This window comes from Macrobrachium nipponense, chromosome 1, assembly GCF_015104395.2.
Source record: "Macrobrachium nipponense isolate FS-2020 chromosome 1, ASM1510439v2, whole genome shotgun sequence".
NCBI lineage: Eukaryota > Metazoa > Arthropoda > Malacostraca > Decapoda > Palaemonidae > Macrobrachium > Macrobrachium nipponense.
This window is the reverse complement of record NC_087200.1, coordinates 149,914,434-149,933,928: the sequence shown is the minus strand read 5'-3', so window position 1 is coordinate 149,933,928 and position 19,495 is coordinate 149,914,434. Positions and strand designations below refer to the sequence as shown.

Genomic DNA, 19,495 nt, shown 5'->3' with positions numbered 1-19,495 from the left:
TACATACACTTCCAGCCCAAACAGAGGGCGAGAGTTACCATTAGGACATACTAGTATCTCGTGTGGCAAAAAGAGAGAGATGCAGAGAGAGAGAGAGAGATTGAGATAGAGATGAGATGAGAGAGAGAGAGAGAGATGAGAGAGAGAGAGAGAGAGAGAGGGTTATCCTTATTTAAAAGAGTGAAATGGATAGATTATTGTACTTCTTTAAAATACTATCACATATGAATTTTGAAATGAGTTATATTATTATTATTATCATTATTATTATGCGAAAATATTAATAAACATACACACGTCTCATAGAAATTATCTCATCTCAGTGAGAGACGAGAGAGAGAGAGAGAGAGAGAGAGAGAGAGAGAGAGAGAGAGAGAGAGAGAGAGAGAGAGAGAGAGAGAGAGAGACCTGGAATTCGAAAGAACTAAAATCTTACTACTAATTCACTGTAGTATTTTCTTTATTGAAGTGATTGCTCTTTACATTAGTATTAATATTTGAAAATTAGTAAATCATTTATCATACAAAAAGCATACATCTCTGTAGTTATTATGAGATATCATTTAATCTTATTAAACTTACTAATACAGTATTGATCAATATTAATATTTCAAAATTAGTAAATAATTTTTGTATCATAATAATGTATTTAGGCATGAAAATAACATCAAAATACACTAATTATTAATTATTTATCATCAGAAAATCTTGTGAATAGGCGAATTCACCGCAAATAATGGGTAGATATAGTCCAGAGAAAAATCCACGAATCAGTGAGTCAACGAATCAGGAGAACGCGAATATGGGGGGCCCACTGTATTGATATTTGAAAATTAGTAAATCACTTATTTATCATACAAAAACATACATCTCTGAGAGAGAGAGAGAGAGAGAGAGAGAGAGAGAGAGAGAGAGAGAGAGAGAGAGAGAGAGAGAGAGAGAGAGAGAGAGACTGTCCTTATTTTGAAAGAGTGAAATGAAAAGATTATTGTAGTATTTCTGTAAAATACTATCACATATGATTTTTGTAATTACAAGTATTATCATTCAAAAATATTAACAAACATATTGTACATACATGTACTATAAAAATCTCAAATCTCAGTAGAGAGAGAGAGAGAGAGAGAGAGAGAGAGAGAGAGAGAGAGAGAGAGAGAGAGAGAGAGAGAGAGAGAGAGAGCACTCCCTCCCCTCCAGTCACATTACGTGATATATTTGTAGCTGTTGGACCTCAGTTTGGTACCTGGGTTTTGAAAAAAAGATTCATGAAGACTGGGATTTCCTTCATTCTTACATAATTTTACAATTTATAAACTAAAATCTTACTAATTCACTATAGTATATTCTTTAATGAATTGATTGCTCTTTACATTTATATTATTTGAAAATTAGTAAATTATTTATTGATCATACAGAAAACATACATCTCTGTAAGAAAGAGAGAGAGAATTATTATAGTTATTATGTGTTATCATTTAATCTTATTATACTTACTAATACAGTATTGATCAATATTAATACGTATTTTAAAATTAGTAAATCATTTTTGTATCATAAAAATCTATTTAGTCAAGAAAATAACATCAAAATACACTAATTTGGGATTATTTATCGTCGGGAAAAAACCCCGAATAGGCAAATTCCCAGAAAATAATGGGTAGATTAGGTCCAGAGAGAAATCCGTGAATCTGTATGATTAAATATGAAAGTCGAAGAAGGAAAAAATGTCAAAATGTAAATGTTACTGTTCACGTTTAAATGTCCGTGCTGTGCACAGTTAGTTCCTGATATGCCTACCCTTCAGTTTGTTCTTGCATTTACTTTATTTTCCAATGTGTATGGAATCCCTTTGCACTTGTATAGCGACAATGCCAAGTCCTTTGTCGCTGGTGGAGAAATATTGCATAGAGCTCTTTTGTAGAATGAGAATAAGGCAAATTTTGAGGTTTTTGATATACAGCATGTCAAAATTCCTATGTACTCTGCGTGGGTAGGTGCCATGTGGGAGCAGTTGATACGCAATGAAGAGTTGTTTGTACAAAACTACTGGATGTTCTAAGTTGCCATATTTTGAGCTGTTGACTATCATTAGTGATGTTCAAAATGCAGTAAATTCTAGGCCATTAACCTATCGTTTTTCTGATAATGATTTGGAAACAATAACCTGTAATTGTTTTCTGAAGTTGACTCAAATTCTAATGTTATATTAAGACTCAATGAAGCTCCCATATGGGAGTGTCCCCACTTCCAGGGGTATCCTTATGGACATGTTGTCTTCTAGAGATGAGATGGTCTCATTTTAAGGAGCTTTGGTATGTCAGCTACTTGTTGAGCTTGAGGGAGTCATGCAATGATCTACATAAAGTCAACTGGAACGACAAGATTTATATTGACGACATTGTCCTAGTTAAATTGCTGAATAAATCTCGTCCTTACTGGGTATTAGGTCGGGTGCCAAAGGTAATAAAGGGCCACGATGGCAAGGTTATAAGTGTCAAACTCATAATCCTTGTTTTCAAAATAGCGATTTAAATCAGATAGAAAATTATTCTGCTCGTGCCGTTGACGTACTTGGTGTGCCAAATGATTCTCGTAGTTAGAATCAGCCCGAGGACAAAAATGTACATCGTCCTCGTCATACTGCCGCTGTTAAAGGACGTAACAGAGTTAAGTTGTGGACTCATGAGCTAATGTTGTAATATGTTAATGAAAGTTCTGTTTTTTATTTTTTAATAAGTTGACTTAGTGTAAGTATATACGTATACAAAAATTGGTCTGTCAGTGTGCAACTAACCAAGTTACACTTTTTTCTGGGGGAAGATATAGAAACAGTATATAACTTGTTAAGTGTAGTCTATGCTCTTATCCCTTTCCTCCTTAGTAATTCAAGTTGATTTTTTTTAATGTTTAAATTTCCCTCCATACGTTTTCCCTCCAATAACAACACGTGAAGTAAGTTACTTCTTGCCAGAGGCGGGTGAACGAGGGAAGCTTCTTGGACATGGAGACCAGCATACGTTAGAGAAGGTTTTTGCTCCATAAATAGTTGCTTTCAGAGAGAAAAATGTATTGAGAACTCCCTCTGATGCAATGCAAGAGACGGAGTTATGAGCCTAATAAAGTTATGCAAATCTACAATAAGGATTCTTCAAGCAACACCAAAAATGATATTGTTAAGATACAATAAAGTTTGTTCATACTTACCTGGCAGATATATATATAGCTGTATTTCTCCGAAGTCCGACAGAATTTCAAAACTCCCGGCTCACGCAGTGGTCGGCCAGGTGGTTAGTACCCATTCCCGCCGCTGGGAGGCGGGTGTCAGGAACCATTCCCATTTTCTATTCAGATTTTCTATTCCCACTGTCTCCTGCGGGGAGGTGGGTGGGTACTTTGATTATATATATCTGCCAGGTAAGTATGAAGAAACTTTATTGTATCTTAACAATATCATTTTGTTCATGAAACTTACCCAGCAGATATATATATAGCTGAATCCCACCTTTGGAAGGTAGGGAGAGACAGAAAAGGATTTTGGAAACATATTACATGCAGATGAATAACATCTTGGTTCCTTACCTGTTAGCATAGCTGACTTCGTGATTACTGTCACCCAAGTCTGCTACTGCTTTACTAGAGTCTCCAGCAAGGTAGTGACCTATATAGCTGGTGAGTTCTAGATGATCTGTCAACGGGAGCGTGACCACAATGTGACTAGACCATTTTGACCATACTATGAGGGCAACGAAGTAAAAAATTCACCACCTGACCAGCCTAACAATTTTCATTCCCACATCACTTAGGCTAAAGGAAAGGAAGTCCGGCTCAGGCGGACGACCTTACAACCATAAAACAATCCATAAAAACTCACCTACCCATTTCCTACAGGGTAGGATGAGTGCTACTTTCAGCCCCCAACAAAGTGGTCTGCTGCGACGTATGGTCCAAGCGCATAGCAGTTCTCGTATGTCGTCTTCACATCCCGCAGCAGGTAGTGTGAAGCGAACACCGAGTTGCTGCGCCAAAAGGTGGCACTCAGAATGTCATGAGTGCCATGTTCTTTTGGAAAGCTACCGAGGTAGATATAGCTCTCACTTCATGGGCATTCACTTTCAACAGCTTAACATCACTGTCTTCCACTGTCCTTCCGCAAAGATGAATGCGCCTGTCTAATGGTGTCTCTCAAGAAGAATGCCAGAGCATTCTTCGACATCGGTAAATCTGGTTCTTCTGGAACCGAACCACCAATTAAGTTTTTTAAGTCTTAAAGGACCTCGACATTCCTTCGTTCTTTGTAAATAAATCTTGAGAGCCCTGACAGGGCACAGGACTCTCTCTGGTTCGTGTCCAATGATTTCCGCCATACCCTTAATCTCAAAACTTTTGGGCCAAGGGTTAGACGGATTTTCATTTTTCGCTAGAAACGTAGGACTTAATGAGCAAACAGCATTATGTCCCCTAAAACCAATATGCTTGCTAAAGGCTTGAATTTCACTAACCCTCTTCGCCGTCGCCAGAGTCGTTAGGAAAATAGTTTTCTTAGTAAGATCCCTTAAAGAGGCATTCTGAGGGGTTCAAACCGATTTGACATTAGGAATTTAAGTACTACATCCAAATTCCATGATGGTAACTTAGGTTGAGGAATCTTTATAGTCTCGAAAAGACCTTAAAAAGATCGTGGATATCCTTATTATTTGCCAAATCAATTCCTCTATGTCTAAAGACTACAGATAACATACTTCTGTAGCCTTTGATTGTTGAGACTGCAAGCTTTAGGTCGTTTCTCAAGTAGAGCAAAAAGTCCGCTATTTGGCTCACAGAGGTCGTGGTAGAGGAAATGCGTGTTCTTCTGCACCAGCTCCTAAACAAAGCCCACTTCGATTGATAGACTCCAAGCGTGGAAGCTCTTCTCGCATTGGCGATTGCTTTTGCAACCTGTCTAGAAAAACCCCTCGCTCTGACCAACTTTTTGATAGTCTGAATGCAGTCAGACTCAGAAGCGGGGAGGTTTCCGTGGTATCTTCTCGAAGTGGCGCTGTTTGAGTAGATCTGTCCTCATGGGCAATGTCCTCGGGAAGTCTACTACAAAGGTCATGACCTCTGTGAACCACTCCTTTGCTGGCCAGTAAGGAGCGATTAACGTCAATCTCGTCCCTTCTGACATTGCAAACTTCTTCATTACTTCTCCCAGAATCTTGAACGGGGGAAATGCGTAAAGATCCATCCCTGTCCAGTCCCAAAGAAGTGCATCTATTGCTATTGCTCCCGGGTCGAGCACGGGGGAGCAATACAACGGAAGCCTCTTTGTTCTCGCTGTTGCAAAGACGTCCACTAGAGGACGTCCCCATAACTTCCACAGCTCTCGACACACATCCTGATGCAGAGTCCACTCGGTCGGCAGCAGTTGACCTTGCCGACTGAGGAGATCTGCCCGGACGTTCTCCACGCCTGCAACGAACCTCGTTAGAATCGTTACTTTCTGAGTTCTCGCCCATAACAAGATCTCTCTCGCTAGGTTGAACAATGATCGCGAGTGAGTCCCTCCTTGTTTTTTATGTATGACAGAGCTGTGGTATTGTCTGAATTTATCTGAACTATCTTGTTTGAGACTTTTTCTTTGAAAAACTGAAGTGCCAAGTATATGGCCGCCAGTTCTTTGAGATTTATGTGCCAGAACACCTGTTCCCCCTCTCCAGGTGCCTCACACTTCCTCCCTCCCTAGTTGTAGCTCCCCACCCGGTGGTGGACGCGTCGGAGAACAACACTAGGTCGGGGCTCTGAAGTTTGAGGGAAGTTCCTTCCGAAAGTTTCACAGGATCGAGCCACCACTTTAGGTGATCCTTTACCTCCTTTGGGATCCTCAAAATTGTCTCCAAATTTTCTTTGTCCTCCCAATTCTCCTTCAGGAAAAACTGGAGAGGTCTGAGATGTAGTCTCCCCAAGGAAACAAACTTCTCCAGCGAGGAAATGGTGCCCAGCAGACTCACCCATTCCCTCACCGAGCATGATTCTTTCCTTAAGAAGACTGATATTTTTCCTAATCCTTGCTGTTGACGTCCCTGGGACGGAAAAGCTCGAAAAGCCACTGAATCCATCTGAATCCCCAGATACACGATGGACTGTGTGGGGATCAGCTGCGACTTTTCAAAATTCACTAGAAGTCCCAGGGACTTTGCTAGAGTTAAGGTTGATGAAGTCCTTCAGGACACCTTTCTTTCGACGATGCTCGAATGAGCCAGTCGTCTAGATATAGAGAGATCCTTATGTTTGCAAGATGAAGCCACCTCGTCACATTCTTCATTGAGAATTGTGAAAATCATTGGTGCCGTACTCAGACCGAAGCAAAGAGCTCTGAATTGGAAAACTCTTCCCTTCATGACAAAACGCAGGTATTTCTTCGATCGGAGATGTATCGGGACGTGGAAATATGCGTCTTGCAGGTCCAGTGATACCATCCAATCGTTTTGTCTTAAGGCCGCAAGCACTGACTGAGGTAACGTCTGTCTCTCTATAAAAAGGTTTAGACTGCTCACATCTAAAACTGGCCGCCAGCCTCCCGACTGTTTCGGCACCAGGAATAACCTGTTGTAGAAACCCGGGGACTGAATGTCCTCGACTTGTTCTATTGCTTTCTTCTCGAGCATTTGTTCTATCAGATCGTACAAGATCTGTTGTTTTTCTCCATGGTAAGAGGGTGATAGATCTATAGGTGTTGTGCACAATGGAGGAGGCTTCAGGAAAGGTATTTTGTATCCTCGCTCGATGACGTTGAGCGACCAGCTGTCTGCCTCTATCTTCTTCCAAGCTTCTGCAAATAAATGAAGCCTGGCACCTACTGGCGACTGAAGGACTCCCTCCTCATTTTTTACCTCTGGACTTAGACTGAGCTCTGCCTCTAGAGAGTCCTCTTCCTCTAGGAGAAGGTCTAGAGGATGCTCCACCTCGAAAGGGCTTTATTTTCTTAGAAAACTGGGTTCGTGTTGAAGTCAAAGGAACCGCAGGACCTCTAGATACATCTTTAATCATAGCCTGGGGGAAGAGATGGTCAGAAAGAGGGGCGAAAAGCAAATCTGCCTTCTGTGTTGGAGACACTGCTTTGGTAGTAAATTTACAGTAGATAGCTCTCTTTTTCAGGAGCCCTGCACAAAAATGTGAAGCCAATTCCTCTGAACCATCTCTGACGGCCTTATCCACACAAGCGAGAACACTGGATAGCTCCCCCAAGCTAATTGAGTCTTGACTACGAGACTTAGTGTCATGCAGCCCCAAACACCAGTCTAAGAAATTAAATACTTCAATTGTCCGAAAAAGACCTTTCAGATGGTGGTCTATCTCCGCCGGTGTCCATGTTATTTTAGCTGACGAAAGAAGAGACCTTCTTGGTGCGTCAACCAGACTGGAAAAGTCACCTTGAAAGCCGATGCGGGAGCCCTTAACCCGACATCCTCACCTGTATCATACCAGATCCCAGCCTTGCCGCAAAGTCTTGAAGGAGGCTGGGCAAAGGAAAACTTTCCTTGAGCTTTTCTAGACTCCATCCAATCTTGCACCTTCTTAAAAGCTCTCTTAGTAGAAAGAGACTTTGTCATTTTAACAAATCCAGGAGTCTTATTTGTTTTTGACAACGAAAACTGAGAAGGAGGCGACCGAGGTGCTGCGGGTTGAACTCTTCTCCAAATGAATCCCGAAGCAATCGAACCAAAACTTGATAATCGGAAGAATCTGACACAGCGGGTTGATCCTCTTCCGTTTCTTCTGAAATATTACTTAATACTTCCTCATATATAGGAGTGACCAAGGGACTCCCGAAGCTGGTGGTACAAGTCCTTTCACTCCGAGCTTTAATGAAGATCGTTGTTTTGACGTGCAAGGAGCATTCTGAATATTAATATCTAAAGATTCAGATAAAGCGGTACCAATTTCTTGCTCATTCTCTCGATGGGAGTCTCTTCGAAAAAGCCGATTGCAGTTGAGGTTCCATACTAATACCTTGCTGTGATACCTGATGGATATGCAACAAAAGCGTCCGTTTGAACGTCTCGCTTGGCATCCGTCCGAGCGTCAAGCGTGGCGCGTTCCCAAGCCGAGCGCCATGCTTGGCGTCCAGGTGAGCGTCACGCTCGGGGGTGGGTCCATCCGAGCGCCACGCCCTGGCGTCCAGGTGAGCGTCACGTCGGGGTCCATCCGAAGCGCCACGCCGGCGCCCAGGTGAGCGTCACGTCGACGTCGTCGAGCGTTACCGCTTGGCGTCCAGACGAGCGCCACGCTTGGCGTCGATGGTGAGGTCACGCTCGGGGTCCATCGAGCGCCACGCTGGCGTCCAGGTGAGCGTCCGCTCGACGTCTGTTATGAGCGTACCGCCTGTCTAAATAGGCGTCCCTGTGAACACTCCGCTCCTTCCAAGCCGAACTAGGAGCGTCGAGTTTCTCAGACTGTAGACGGCCTCGTTTCGCAACCATAGGATCGTCCGTTCTTGTATAAAGCGAGCCTCGAGAATCTAGGCGAAATTTCTTCCTTTCGATCTCAAAATTCCTCGTAGGAAGTTTTTCATGCCCTTTCTCCAACTGCAGGTGAGACGTACGAAATCTAAAATGAGTACTCACAGGCGAAAGAGCGATCGGTCCACCCGTGCGGGAGAGACCTCTTAGATCTTTTAATCGTAATCTATCATCCTTTTCTTCTCGGACGAATTTCTGATTCTCTCTCAGCCAGCAACGAAGCAAGTTGTTGTTGCATCGACCTGATAACACTCTTTGTAGTAGAAGATTCTTTTTCAGGAGAAAAACTGATCCTATGAGAAGGCGAGGGGCGAGGGGAAGCCCTATCCCTTCTCACAGGACCCGTTCTAGTTCTATTCTTAGAACGACTAGGCCGCTCCAAGGCGTCCTCGTCAGATGACATCATAATTCTCCTTTGAGGAGTCCATGCAGCAAAACTCTCCGGTGAAGACCGCAAACCAACAGGAGAAAAAGGACGTGAAGCGTCTTCTTCACTGCGATGAAGACTCTGGCCGCCTGTGCGACACCTTGAGTTTTCGATCTTTTTTGCGGTGGAGAGTAATCCAAGTCTCGAGGCGAAGCCCGTAACGAAGAAGCAGCGCAAAGAGACTCTGCGCCCTCCTCTGAGAGACTACTGACGATAGTCCCCTGTGCGACATTTAACGTCATAGCTCTTTTCAGAGGACGTGAGCGTCTTCTCATGCTCCAAACTCCTGTTAGGGGAGGACGCCTCAGAGGACGAAAAGCACTCGCGGAGGATACGCGCACTCGCACACTCTTTGGCAGCCTGGGGATCGTCTACAGGTTCTGCCGAAGGGACGCCAGATCGGTTGGGGTTCCCCGTTACCCTCCTGTGGCTTTCGACATGTCCGTCTTCCTGGGCTTGGAAGTTCGACAGAGGTCCAGGCCTAGAGGCATTATAGGGCCGATCTGACGCCCCCTCCACACTGGGGGCACTTCACTGCACTTTTTGTTCACTAATAATGCTTTTACCCTCCAAAGCGAGCACTTTAGATTCTAGGTTTCGTATTGATTCCAGAATCGTAGAAAGGGCATTGTCTTCCACTGATTTTTCAGGGCCCGAAGGCACAACATTTTCAGGGCCCGAAGGCACAACAGATTTAGGTGTACCAACTACTGAATGTATAGTAGGAGTAAACCATACTACCCTTACTTCTACTGACTGATACACTCCTGGAGGAAGATCTCCGTATCCTATCACGCTCCAATTTCCGCACATAGGATTCATAAGCCTTCCAACCCGAATCAGACAGACATTCACACTCCTTACAACGGTCATTTATAACACACGTATGTTCTCTACAATTATTACATATTGTGTGTGGGTCTACCGAACCTTTCGGTAGCCTCACCTTACAACCTTCCATACAACACACTCTGGTGCTAGATAAACTAGTCCCAGACATCTTAGTTAAAGGAAAAAACCAAACCAAATTCAAATCCAATCCACTATCAGCGTAAGCCTAGTCACAATCCACGTTCGATAACCAAAAAACAAACAGGATACTCAAGTAACAGAGAAGTTTCGAAAATCCTAGACGGAGGTGTTGAAAACAGTTGTTATCAACACCGGCGACAGAAAAAATCTGAATAGAAAATGGGAATGGTTCCTGACACCCGCCTCCCAGCAGCGGGAATGGGTACTAAACCCGCCTGGCCCGACCACTGCGGTGCCGGGCCGTTTTTTGAAGTTTTAAATTCCTGTTGGACTTCGGAGAAATACAGCTATATATATATCTGCTGGGTAAGTTTCATGAACAAATCTTGAAATATACAGAAGAGGAGTGCATGCTACATGTTAAGGTAAGCAGGTAGCGTATGGTTCACATGTTATTTCAGGGATTGGGTGTTGCTGAATTCATTGGGACAATCCCGATACATCACCTTTACCTACCTTGTCCAGGAGAACTTTAAGTGAAGCTCTCAATTATCCACTGCCCTAAAAACATCAATGAAAATTTCCTATCTAATTTCTTATCTACTCGCGATTCGAGGCTGGCAATGGGATCGGGTTCGGGTGCAAGGGAGCCAGGGTTAGGATCGGGTTGTACAGTTTGAGATATTGGGATAGGCGTAATAGATGGAGAATGTAAAATAGAGACATCAATGTCAACCTAACTAGCTACGGACTTCCTACTGACAGCCCTAGAAGAGGCTTTCCTCTTCTTATTTCTTTCAAGTTTATTTATATGAGTCTTTAAAGTCTTCCACACCTTACCCTCCCAATTCTCACATTTGTTACCACACCTCATCCTCCCAATTCTCACAACTGTAAAAGTTAACCCTTTAATGCCGATTGGACGTATTAAATTTCGATATAAATTGTCTGTTGGGTGCCGATTGGACGTATGGTACGTCGATATAAAAGTTATTTTTTAAATTCACGGAAAAATAGTTATAGGCCTACTAGGCGAAAACTTTTGAATCACATGCCTTGGGGGATGCTGGGAGCTCACAAATCAAGGCGTTGTTTTGTTTACAATAGTTACCCAGGCGCGCAAGCACGAATTTCTTTCTTCTCGCACTAAAACGTATCAGCGACACATCTCAGAAATTATTTCGTCACTTTGACATAATTTTTGCACCATTTTGTATTAGACGTTACATGGAGTATTATATATGAAAATGTGTGCAATTTCATGTAGAATACAACAAAAAACTTTGACACTACCAAAATGGTCGAAAAACGCAATTGTAAGCTAAAACTCTTATATTCTAGTAATATTCAATCATTTACCTTTATTTTGCAACAAATTGGAAGTCTCTAGCACAATAAATCATTAATTTTTTCGTCAGATTGCAGTAATGTTTCCACCATTTTAAATTTGCCGTTACATAAAGTTTTATACCGTATATGAAAATGTCCACAATTTCATGAAGAATATAACAATAACCAACCCATGGTTGTAGCTTTTATCAGTTTTGAAATATTTTCATATAAATAACGATAAGTGCCAAAATATCAACCTTCAGTCAACTTTGACTCAACCGAAATGGTAAAAAAACGCAATTGTAAGCTAAAACTCTTATATTCTAGTAATATTCCATCATTTACCTTTATTTTGCAATAAATTGGAAGTCTCTAGCACAATATTTCGATTTATGGTGAATTTATGAAAAAAACTTTTTCCTTACGTCCGCGCAGTAACTTCCGAAAAAATCATAAATTTTTTCATCCGATTGTCGCAATGTTTGCACCGTTTTAAATTAGCCGTTACATAAAGTTTTATATATGGAAATGTGCAAAATTTCATGTAGAATACAACTAACAACCCATGGTTGTAGCTTTTATCAGTTTTGAAATATTTTCATATAAATAACTATAAGTGCCAAAATATCAACCTTTGGTCAACTTTGACTCGACCGAAATGGTAAAAAAATGCAATTATAAGCTAAAACTATTACATTCTAGTAATATTCAATCATTTACCTTTATTTTGAAACAAACTGGAATTCTCTAGCACGATATTTCAATTTATGGTAAATTTATGAAGAAAAAAAAAAAAATTTCCTTCCCTCCGCACGGTAACTCTTCCGAAAAAACTTAAGACATTTTTTTGTCCGATTGTCGTAATGTTTGCACCATTTTAAATTAGCCGTTACATAAAGTTTTATATATGGAAATGTGCGCAATTTCATGTAGAATACAACAACAAACAACCCATGGTTGTAGCTTTTATCAGTTTTGAAATATTTTCATATAAATAACGATAAGTGCCAAAATTTCAACCTTCGGTCAACTTTGACTCGACCGAAATGGTCAAAAAATGCAATTGTAAGCTAAAACTATTACATTCTAGTAATATTCAATCATTTACCTTTATTTTGCAACAAATTGGAAGTCTCTAGCACAATATTTCGATTTATGGTGAATTTATGAAAAACTTTTTCCTTACGTCCGCTCGGTAACTCTTCCTCCAAAAAAATCATAAATTTTTTTGTCCGATTGTCGTAATGTTTGCACCATTTTATATTAGATGTTACATAAAGTTTTATATATGAAAATGTGCGCAATTTCATGTAGAATACAACTAAAAATAACCTATTGTTGTAGCTTTTATCAGTTTTGAAATATTTTTATATAAATAATGATAAATAGAAAAAATTTGTCCTTCGGTCAACTTTAACTTGACCGAAATGGTCGAAAACTGCAATTGTAAGCTACAACAGTCTAGTAATATTCTATCAATTACCATCATTTTGCAACAAACGGGAAGTCTCTAGCACAATATTCGATTTATGGTGAATTTTTGAAAACTGCTTGTTTTTACGTCCGCACGTTATGAATTCATGCATCATTTTGTGATAATACTTTCTCTGTGTAGCCTTGATGTTTTACAATGTGTTATAATACCAAAATAATTTAGTGTACAATACAATGAAAAAAAATTAACGCGTTAGCTTTAACCGTTTTGCTCACAGCGCGATTTGTATACGAAATTTTTTTTCCGCGCTGTCATATATTCCAATACTTATATATGATAATGATATTTTTTTAATTTCTGATGGTTGCATACTAAACTTCAGGCAATGACAATAAAGGAGCCAAAAATGAACTCTTAATCTTGAAAACTAAGCGTGCAGCGATTTGTTGAAAAAAAAAATTTTCCACTTCGGCACTCACTTGCGAACGCCGCCGGCATACGGGAGACGATTTTTAAAATACCACTTCAGCGTTTAAGGGTTAATAGAGGTGAACAAACCTGCCCCCAACAACTAGAGCAAATGGAATGTGGGTCATAACAAGCTTTAATTAACCTAGTATTGCAGCCTTTGCTACAATACCTAAAGCTTTGAGTACTAGTATCCAATATCAGTGGCAATACCAATGTAAACAAAGTCTAGGTAAAAAATCATGAAAAACAAAGTCTGTACTTCTGAATTCCTGACAATAACTAATTAATGCTGAATCAGCTACCAAAGGCAAGAGTACTTCACCAATTGTCTGAGATATCAACTGAGAAGTTCTACTAAATCCAAAATTCTCCTGCTGCTAATCATTGTTCTAGTCATCAACCGTTAAAAACAACTGATTTTTTTTTGCAGGGTTGGTTCCTTTCTAGCTGCTGACGGATGGTGAAAATATAGCTACGTAACTACTTGGTAAGTTGCATACATAAAATGACATGTTATTCATTCACTATAGCTAATTATACAAGTATGTATACAAATGAAATATCTTTGCCCAATATCCACAATAATATGTTTTACCTACTTTTTCTGGTGCAATAATGCCTGGACAATTAGGACCAATAAGTCTGGTCTTATTCTGCCGCAAAAGAGCATGTTTTACTCTAACCATGTCCTGCTGTGGAATACCTTCTGTGATGCACACAACCAATCCAATTTCTGCTTCAAGTGCTTCAAAGATCGCTTTTGCTGCACCAGGAGGTGGTACGTAAATAACACTGGCATCGGCACCTGAAACATTACAAAATCACTCATTTTAACATCATGTGCTAAAATCAATCATTGAAACTCGATAACATATTAGTTTAAATGGTGGTATATGGCTGAGTAGGGGCATCTCCCATCACACCATCATCAAGCACCTTTCTTTCAGCATCATGAACTATGCAGGGTGGTTGAGGTGGCACTAACATAACCACAAGAAATAATTATTTTTATTTTAAACACTAGTGATCTGTTCCTATGGCAACACTAATCACTGCCTTGTATGTAGGATTAGCTCCATATGTGGGAGGATAAGTCTCTTAAACTGGCTGGCAAATTGAAATCGTCACCTGGAAATACCATACTTGTGGTAATGATCGTGACCTGAGCAGCACAGACTCCTGTAAACGCCTATGGAATCTGGCACAGGGGCAATACTGATAGGGCCCTGAGCCAAAGCAAGATGTTTCTAAACTTGCACTCTGGGAAAACCTTGGAGAGCCAAGTGCTGCTCAAAAGACCGGGTAGCACAGGTCAGAAGGCAGCAAGTATTTGGGTCCATCATTAATTAACTGACTTAGATAATAGCTTTACCACTGCTTCCCCCACATATAGTCTAAGAGCTAGCTGAGATATGTTTGACATGCACCCTACAAAAGCTTTGACTGTTTGGCATGGTAGGGTACACCCTACCTGACTTCAGGAATCTTTGTCGTAAGTGCAGCTTCTGTCCCTAGTTCATTCTTATCTGATGTAGCACTCCATATTACAAATCAATAACTTCATACAATTTTTTTTAGTGGGAAGGTCACTTAAGACAAACACTAATTAGTACTAATTAAGGTTTTGACATCAAAGCTACATCACTGAAATCACCTGGAAAATGTTAAGCAGGCTCTAAATATCTAAAATGACTAACTCAAGACAACATTTTCTGATGGAAAAGTTATTTAAGACAAGCTCAATGTCACTGCTGGGTGGTTATTACTGGGTAATTAGTGGTTTTAATTGAAATATGAGCTACACTGCTGCAACCACCTGGAAAATGTTAAGTATAGATCATACATCTATAATATCCAACTCACAAAACTTTCTGGCAGAAAGATCATTTAAGATGAAGGTCAGGGTCATCGCTTTATGATTTTCCAGACTTAAGTACCTAAAACTCAATTGTATACTATGTTATTTACATAATGCAACTAAAAACAATTAAGGAATCATTTCATATTGTGGGTTGCACTGTGGACCCCATATCAGCTATCATCAACATGGATAGATACTATGGTGTAAAGGTTTTGCAAGACTTGACTGCCCTAATGTTGCAAGTCAAGAGAAATGGTTACTGCGGTGCACCAACATATCACCCAGTACAATGTGGCCAGTAAATTATGTATGGTGTTTGTGTTTTTACTATCGAATGGTTAAAGTAGCTAAGGTCTGGATTTTTATGTTAGTTAAGAAGTTCATAGTCTCCATGAAATTGCTAATAATTATCTGAAGATGACAAGATCTTTCTCTCTTCATCTGAGGAGCTGGGGTCAAAATTAGCCTGGTCATCTTTGTCATAAATATCTTCTCAATCTTGTCTTCATTTGGCATTTGATGCCCCTCAAACCACACAAGTTAATATACCTCCCCATTCAGTTGCCATCCACCTTCTGCCATTTGATTCTGATGTCTGCACTTTTCATGTGCGTCTGCCCACATTTTAGCAACAAATGTTGATCGCCTGATTTATTAAGCATAAATGTGGCGCCTGATTTGTTAAGCATATCTTAGTTTTACCAGACCACTGAGCTGATTAACAGCTCTCCTAGGGCTGGCCCGAAGGATTAGATATTGGTCACCTAGCAACGGGACCTACAGCTTATTGTGGGATCTGAACCACACCATATCGAGAAATAAATTTCTATCACCAGAAATAAATTCCTGATTCCGCGTTGGCCGAGCCGGGATTCGAACTTCAGACCACCGGATTGGCAGCCGAGAGCGAAAATCACTCGTCCAGCGGGATTTGTTGGATTACCTCTGCCTCACATGGAATCATAGGAGCATTACAGTTAATTCCCCCATATTCGTGGACTCTGAATTCAAAGATTCACGTGTTTGCAGATTTCTCTCTGGAACATATACGCCATTATTTGCAGTAAATTCGCCAATTCGCAGTATTTTTCTGTGAGAAATATCCAAATTCCTGATTTTTTTTTATCAATTTCTTCATAAAATGCACTTTTTGTGATAAAACATTAAAGAAATCAGGTATAAACATTTTTAGTGGGTTTTTCTAGAGTTTTAACTAACAAAATATAGGCGGTCCCCGGGCTACGACGGGGGTTCCGTTCTTGAGACACGTCGTAAGCCGAAAATCGTCGTAAGCCGGAACATCGTCAAAAATCCTAAGAAAACCTTACTTTCAATGCTTTGAGTGCATTGAAAACTATGTAAACTGCATTCTTAAGGCATTTTTCATCAAAAAAAAACCTTCAATTATTGATTATTTTGCATTTTTGGTGTCATAATTCATCTCCCAGATGAGCGTTGTAGGCGTCGTAACCCTGGAAATAACGTCTATTGACAAGCGTCGTAACCTCGGAACGTCGTAAGCCGACACCGTTGTAACCCGGGGACTGCCTAGTCAGTTTTAAGCATTTTTATAGGGTCTTAAACTGTATTCACAGGGGTTCTGGTACCCATCCCTACAAATCTGGTGGTCCAAAGTTTGATTCTCGGTGCGGCCAACATAGAACGAGAAAAATGTATTTCTGGTGATAGAAATTCATTTCTCGATATACAGTGGTCCCCCTGTATTCGCGGGGGATGCATACCACAACCCCCGTGAATAGTTTGAACCCGCGAATGTTTGGAACCCCCATAAAAACGCTAAAAAAACAGCCTATTTTGATAGTTAACACTCAAGAAAAACCCACTCAAAATGTTTATACTTGGTTTTTTAATAGTTTTATCACAAAAAAGTGCATTTTACAATGAAATTGATAAAAAATACCAGGAATTTGTGGATATTTCTCATTGAAAAATATCGCGAATGTGCGAATTTTCCGCGAATAATGCAGGGAAACGTTCCCAAGAGAAATCCGCGAAAGTGTGAGTCCGCGAATCCGGAGAACGCGAATATGAGGGGTCCACTGTAATATGGTTCGGATCTCACAATAAGCTGTAGGTCCCGTTGCTAGGTGACCAATTGGATCCTAGCCACGTAAAATATATCTAATCCTTCGGGCCAACCCTAGGAGAGCTGTTAATCAGCTTAGTGGTCTGGTAAAACTAAGATATACTTTACGAATACAGGGGAACACTGTAATCCCTTTTAGTTTTTCAAGGGGATTCCTGGATCTGGCCTTTGGTGTATATGCTCTTTCAAATACCTTGACTTTCTTCGGCTCCATAGATCCTTGCTGTAAACAACATTATTTCCTGAAAGGAATTTACTCCTACTTTCCCCAGAGTCATTTCAGCAAAGGCTGCTTGGCAGTTTTCGTTTTACTCAAGGATTTTGAATGGCCGTTTCTTTCCTTTCTTGTAGAATGCTGGAGTACAATCTGAACCAGTGTAAGCATGGAAACCTGGAAACTTGACACATGGTTGCCAATGGTGCCTCACCACTTGCAGTTATATTGATGAACCTCCTGTTGTTCTTGGATGCTGTTCCAGTCTCCATCCAAATATGTGCCTTGAGTCTTTCACTATGGTTCAGTACAATAACAGCCACATCAGCGTTTGATGCCTTCACCACTATATTTGAGGCATTCTCTCTGTAAAGTGTGACTGACATGGGTACAAATCAATGTATCAGCCTCCTCATGGTTGGTCACAAATGCTGTCCCTTCTCCCCTCTGCCTAAGAAAAATGATAGCATGCTCCAAAGTAGGATAGGTACACCTGACCCCTTTGAATTATCTGTGCATTCAGCTGTTTTTCCGCATTCCATTGCAAGGAACTTTGGAAGTTGTTCTTTGAATGATCTTGATTTCAGGCTCTTTTCGACATCTCTTGGCCTGCACTGTTCTGGATCAGTTATGGTCTACTCTCTTCTGTGACACCCAAGCCTCTTACTGCCCTTTCACTGTCATTTATGAATGGCACAGAGTACGCAACTCAAACACTAGGTGAACCCTCAAGTTGGTATCAACAGGGCCAGGCACTGCTGGTGGAGCTTTGCTTTTCAGAAGTTCCAAGAAGCTTCTCTGTTCCTCTTCACCAAAGCCAGTCAAGCACACTCCCTCAACAGTCATCGCTACAAGGTATTTGAAAGAGCATATGCGCCAAAGACCAGATTCAGGAATCCCCTTGAAAAACTACAAGGGATTGATGCTTTTATTATTCCACCATGTGAGGCAGAGGTAAAACAACAAATCAGGTGGACAACATTTGTTGCTAAAGTGTGAGCTGCACATGAAAAGTGTATATGTTAGAATCCAATGACAGAAGATGGATGGCAAATGTATGGGAATGCATATGAACCTGTGAGGTTTGAAGGGCGTCAGATGCCTGAATCTCTTGTGCCAAATAAAGATGAGACTGAGAAAGATGAAGATTAGCAATTGCATGGAGATACTATTATAAATTTTTTTTTACTAACATAATCATTCACCCCTTAGCTACTTTGACCCTAAGATCCCATTCGATAGTAAAAACACAAACAGCATAATTTACTGGAGCACATTATACTGGGTATTGTGTTGGTGCACAGCAGTAACCATTCCTAGCAACATAAGGGCAGTCGAGTCTTGCAAAATCCTTACTCCACAATACAGGTAGTGTTCAAGTTTCGATAATTCATCTTACATTAATTCGATTTTACAATGGGGTTAGCAATTAATACTGATACCACAATATTTTGAAAATATTTCTAAATTTCACTCGTAACGCACGCAGGCAGCATCGTACCTACAATCAGGGAGCGAGAGAGACCAAATTACAATAGCTTAACTTTATCCCATCTTCTATTAAATAAGCCCATCTTCTATTAAATAAGTTAAAAAATTGCAAAAGAGAATGATGAAAGTATTGTTTTAATGTTATGCTGTATACTATAGCCATGAACAACCAAACGAGAAACGTTTTGCTAAGTACCACCCAATTGGATAACAACATCTGTTTGGCTTGTATTTTTAACCATTGTTCAATAGTAAACAATAATCGTAGTTATATTATAAAGGACGTTAGGTAGAATAGGACTGATATATTTATATGTGATAACTGTTTGCTATAGATAAAGATCAGCAAGGAAACATATTTAAATTTAAGCCAAGTTGTGGCTGAAGCTGAGAAAACTTTTCAAGCTGCTAATGACTATTATCATGCATCGGCAACAAGGATGAATCTTCCGTAATCTTATGCCATCAAACACAACCATAGATGCTTAAAATTGAAAGAGAATTGCTTAAGAACACATTTTACTGTTGTTTTCATGCTGATAAAAGATAAATAACGTAACAGTAAAGCACGTACTATGATGAAAAAAGGCGAAAATTAATTTTTGACAAACATTGGCCCACAACGCAATCTGTTAACGTAAAAATAATTTAGTTCATGAGCCGTATCAAACTCATATTTCGACTTAA

General features: G+C 40.3%; 1 protein-coding gene across 1 annotated transcript in view; it reads right to left on the bottom strand.

Annotated features, from left to right (window-relative positions):
* The window catches only part of LOC135219755 (succinate--CoA ligase [ADP/GDP-forming] subunit alpha, mitochondrial-like), a 134,957-nt gene that overhangs the window by 71,939 nt on the left and 43,523 nt on the right, over window positions 1–19,495 (bottom strand). The window contains exon 3 of the mRNA XM_064256801.1: window positions 13,735–13,940. Coding sequence (XP_064112871.1) covers window positions 13,735–13,940 — 206 coding nt within the window. The remainder of the gene's footprint in view (window positions 1–13,734; window positions 13,941–19,495) is intronic.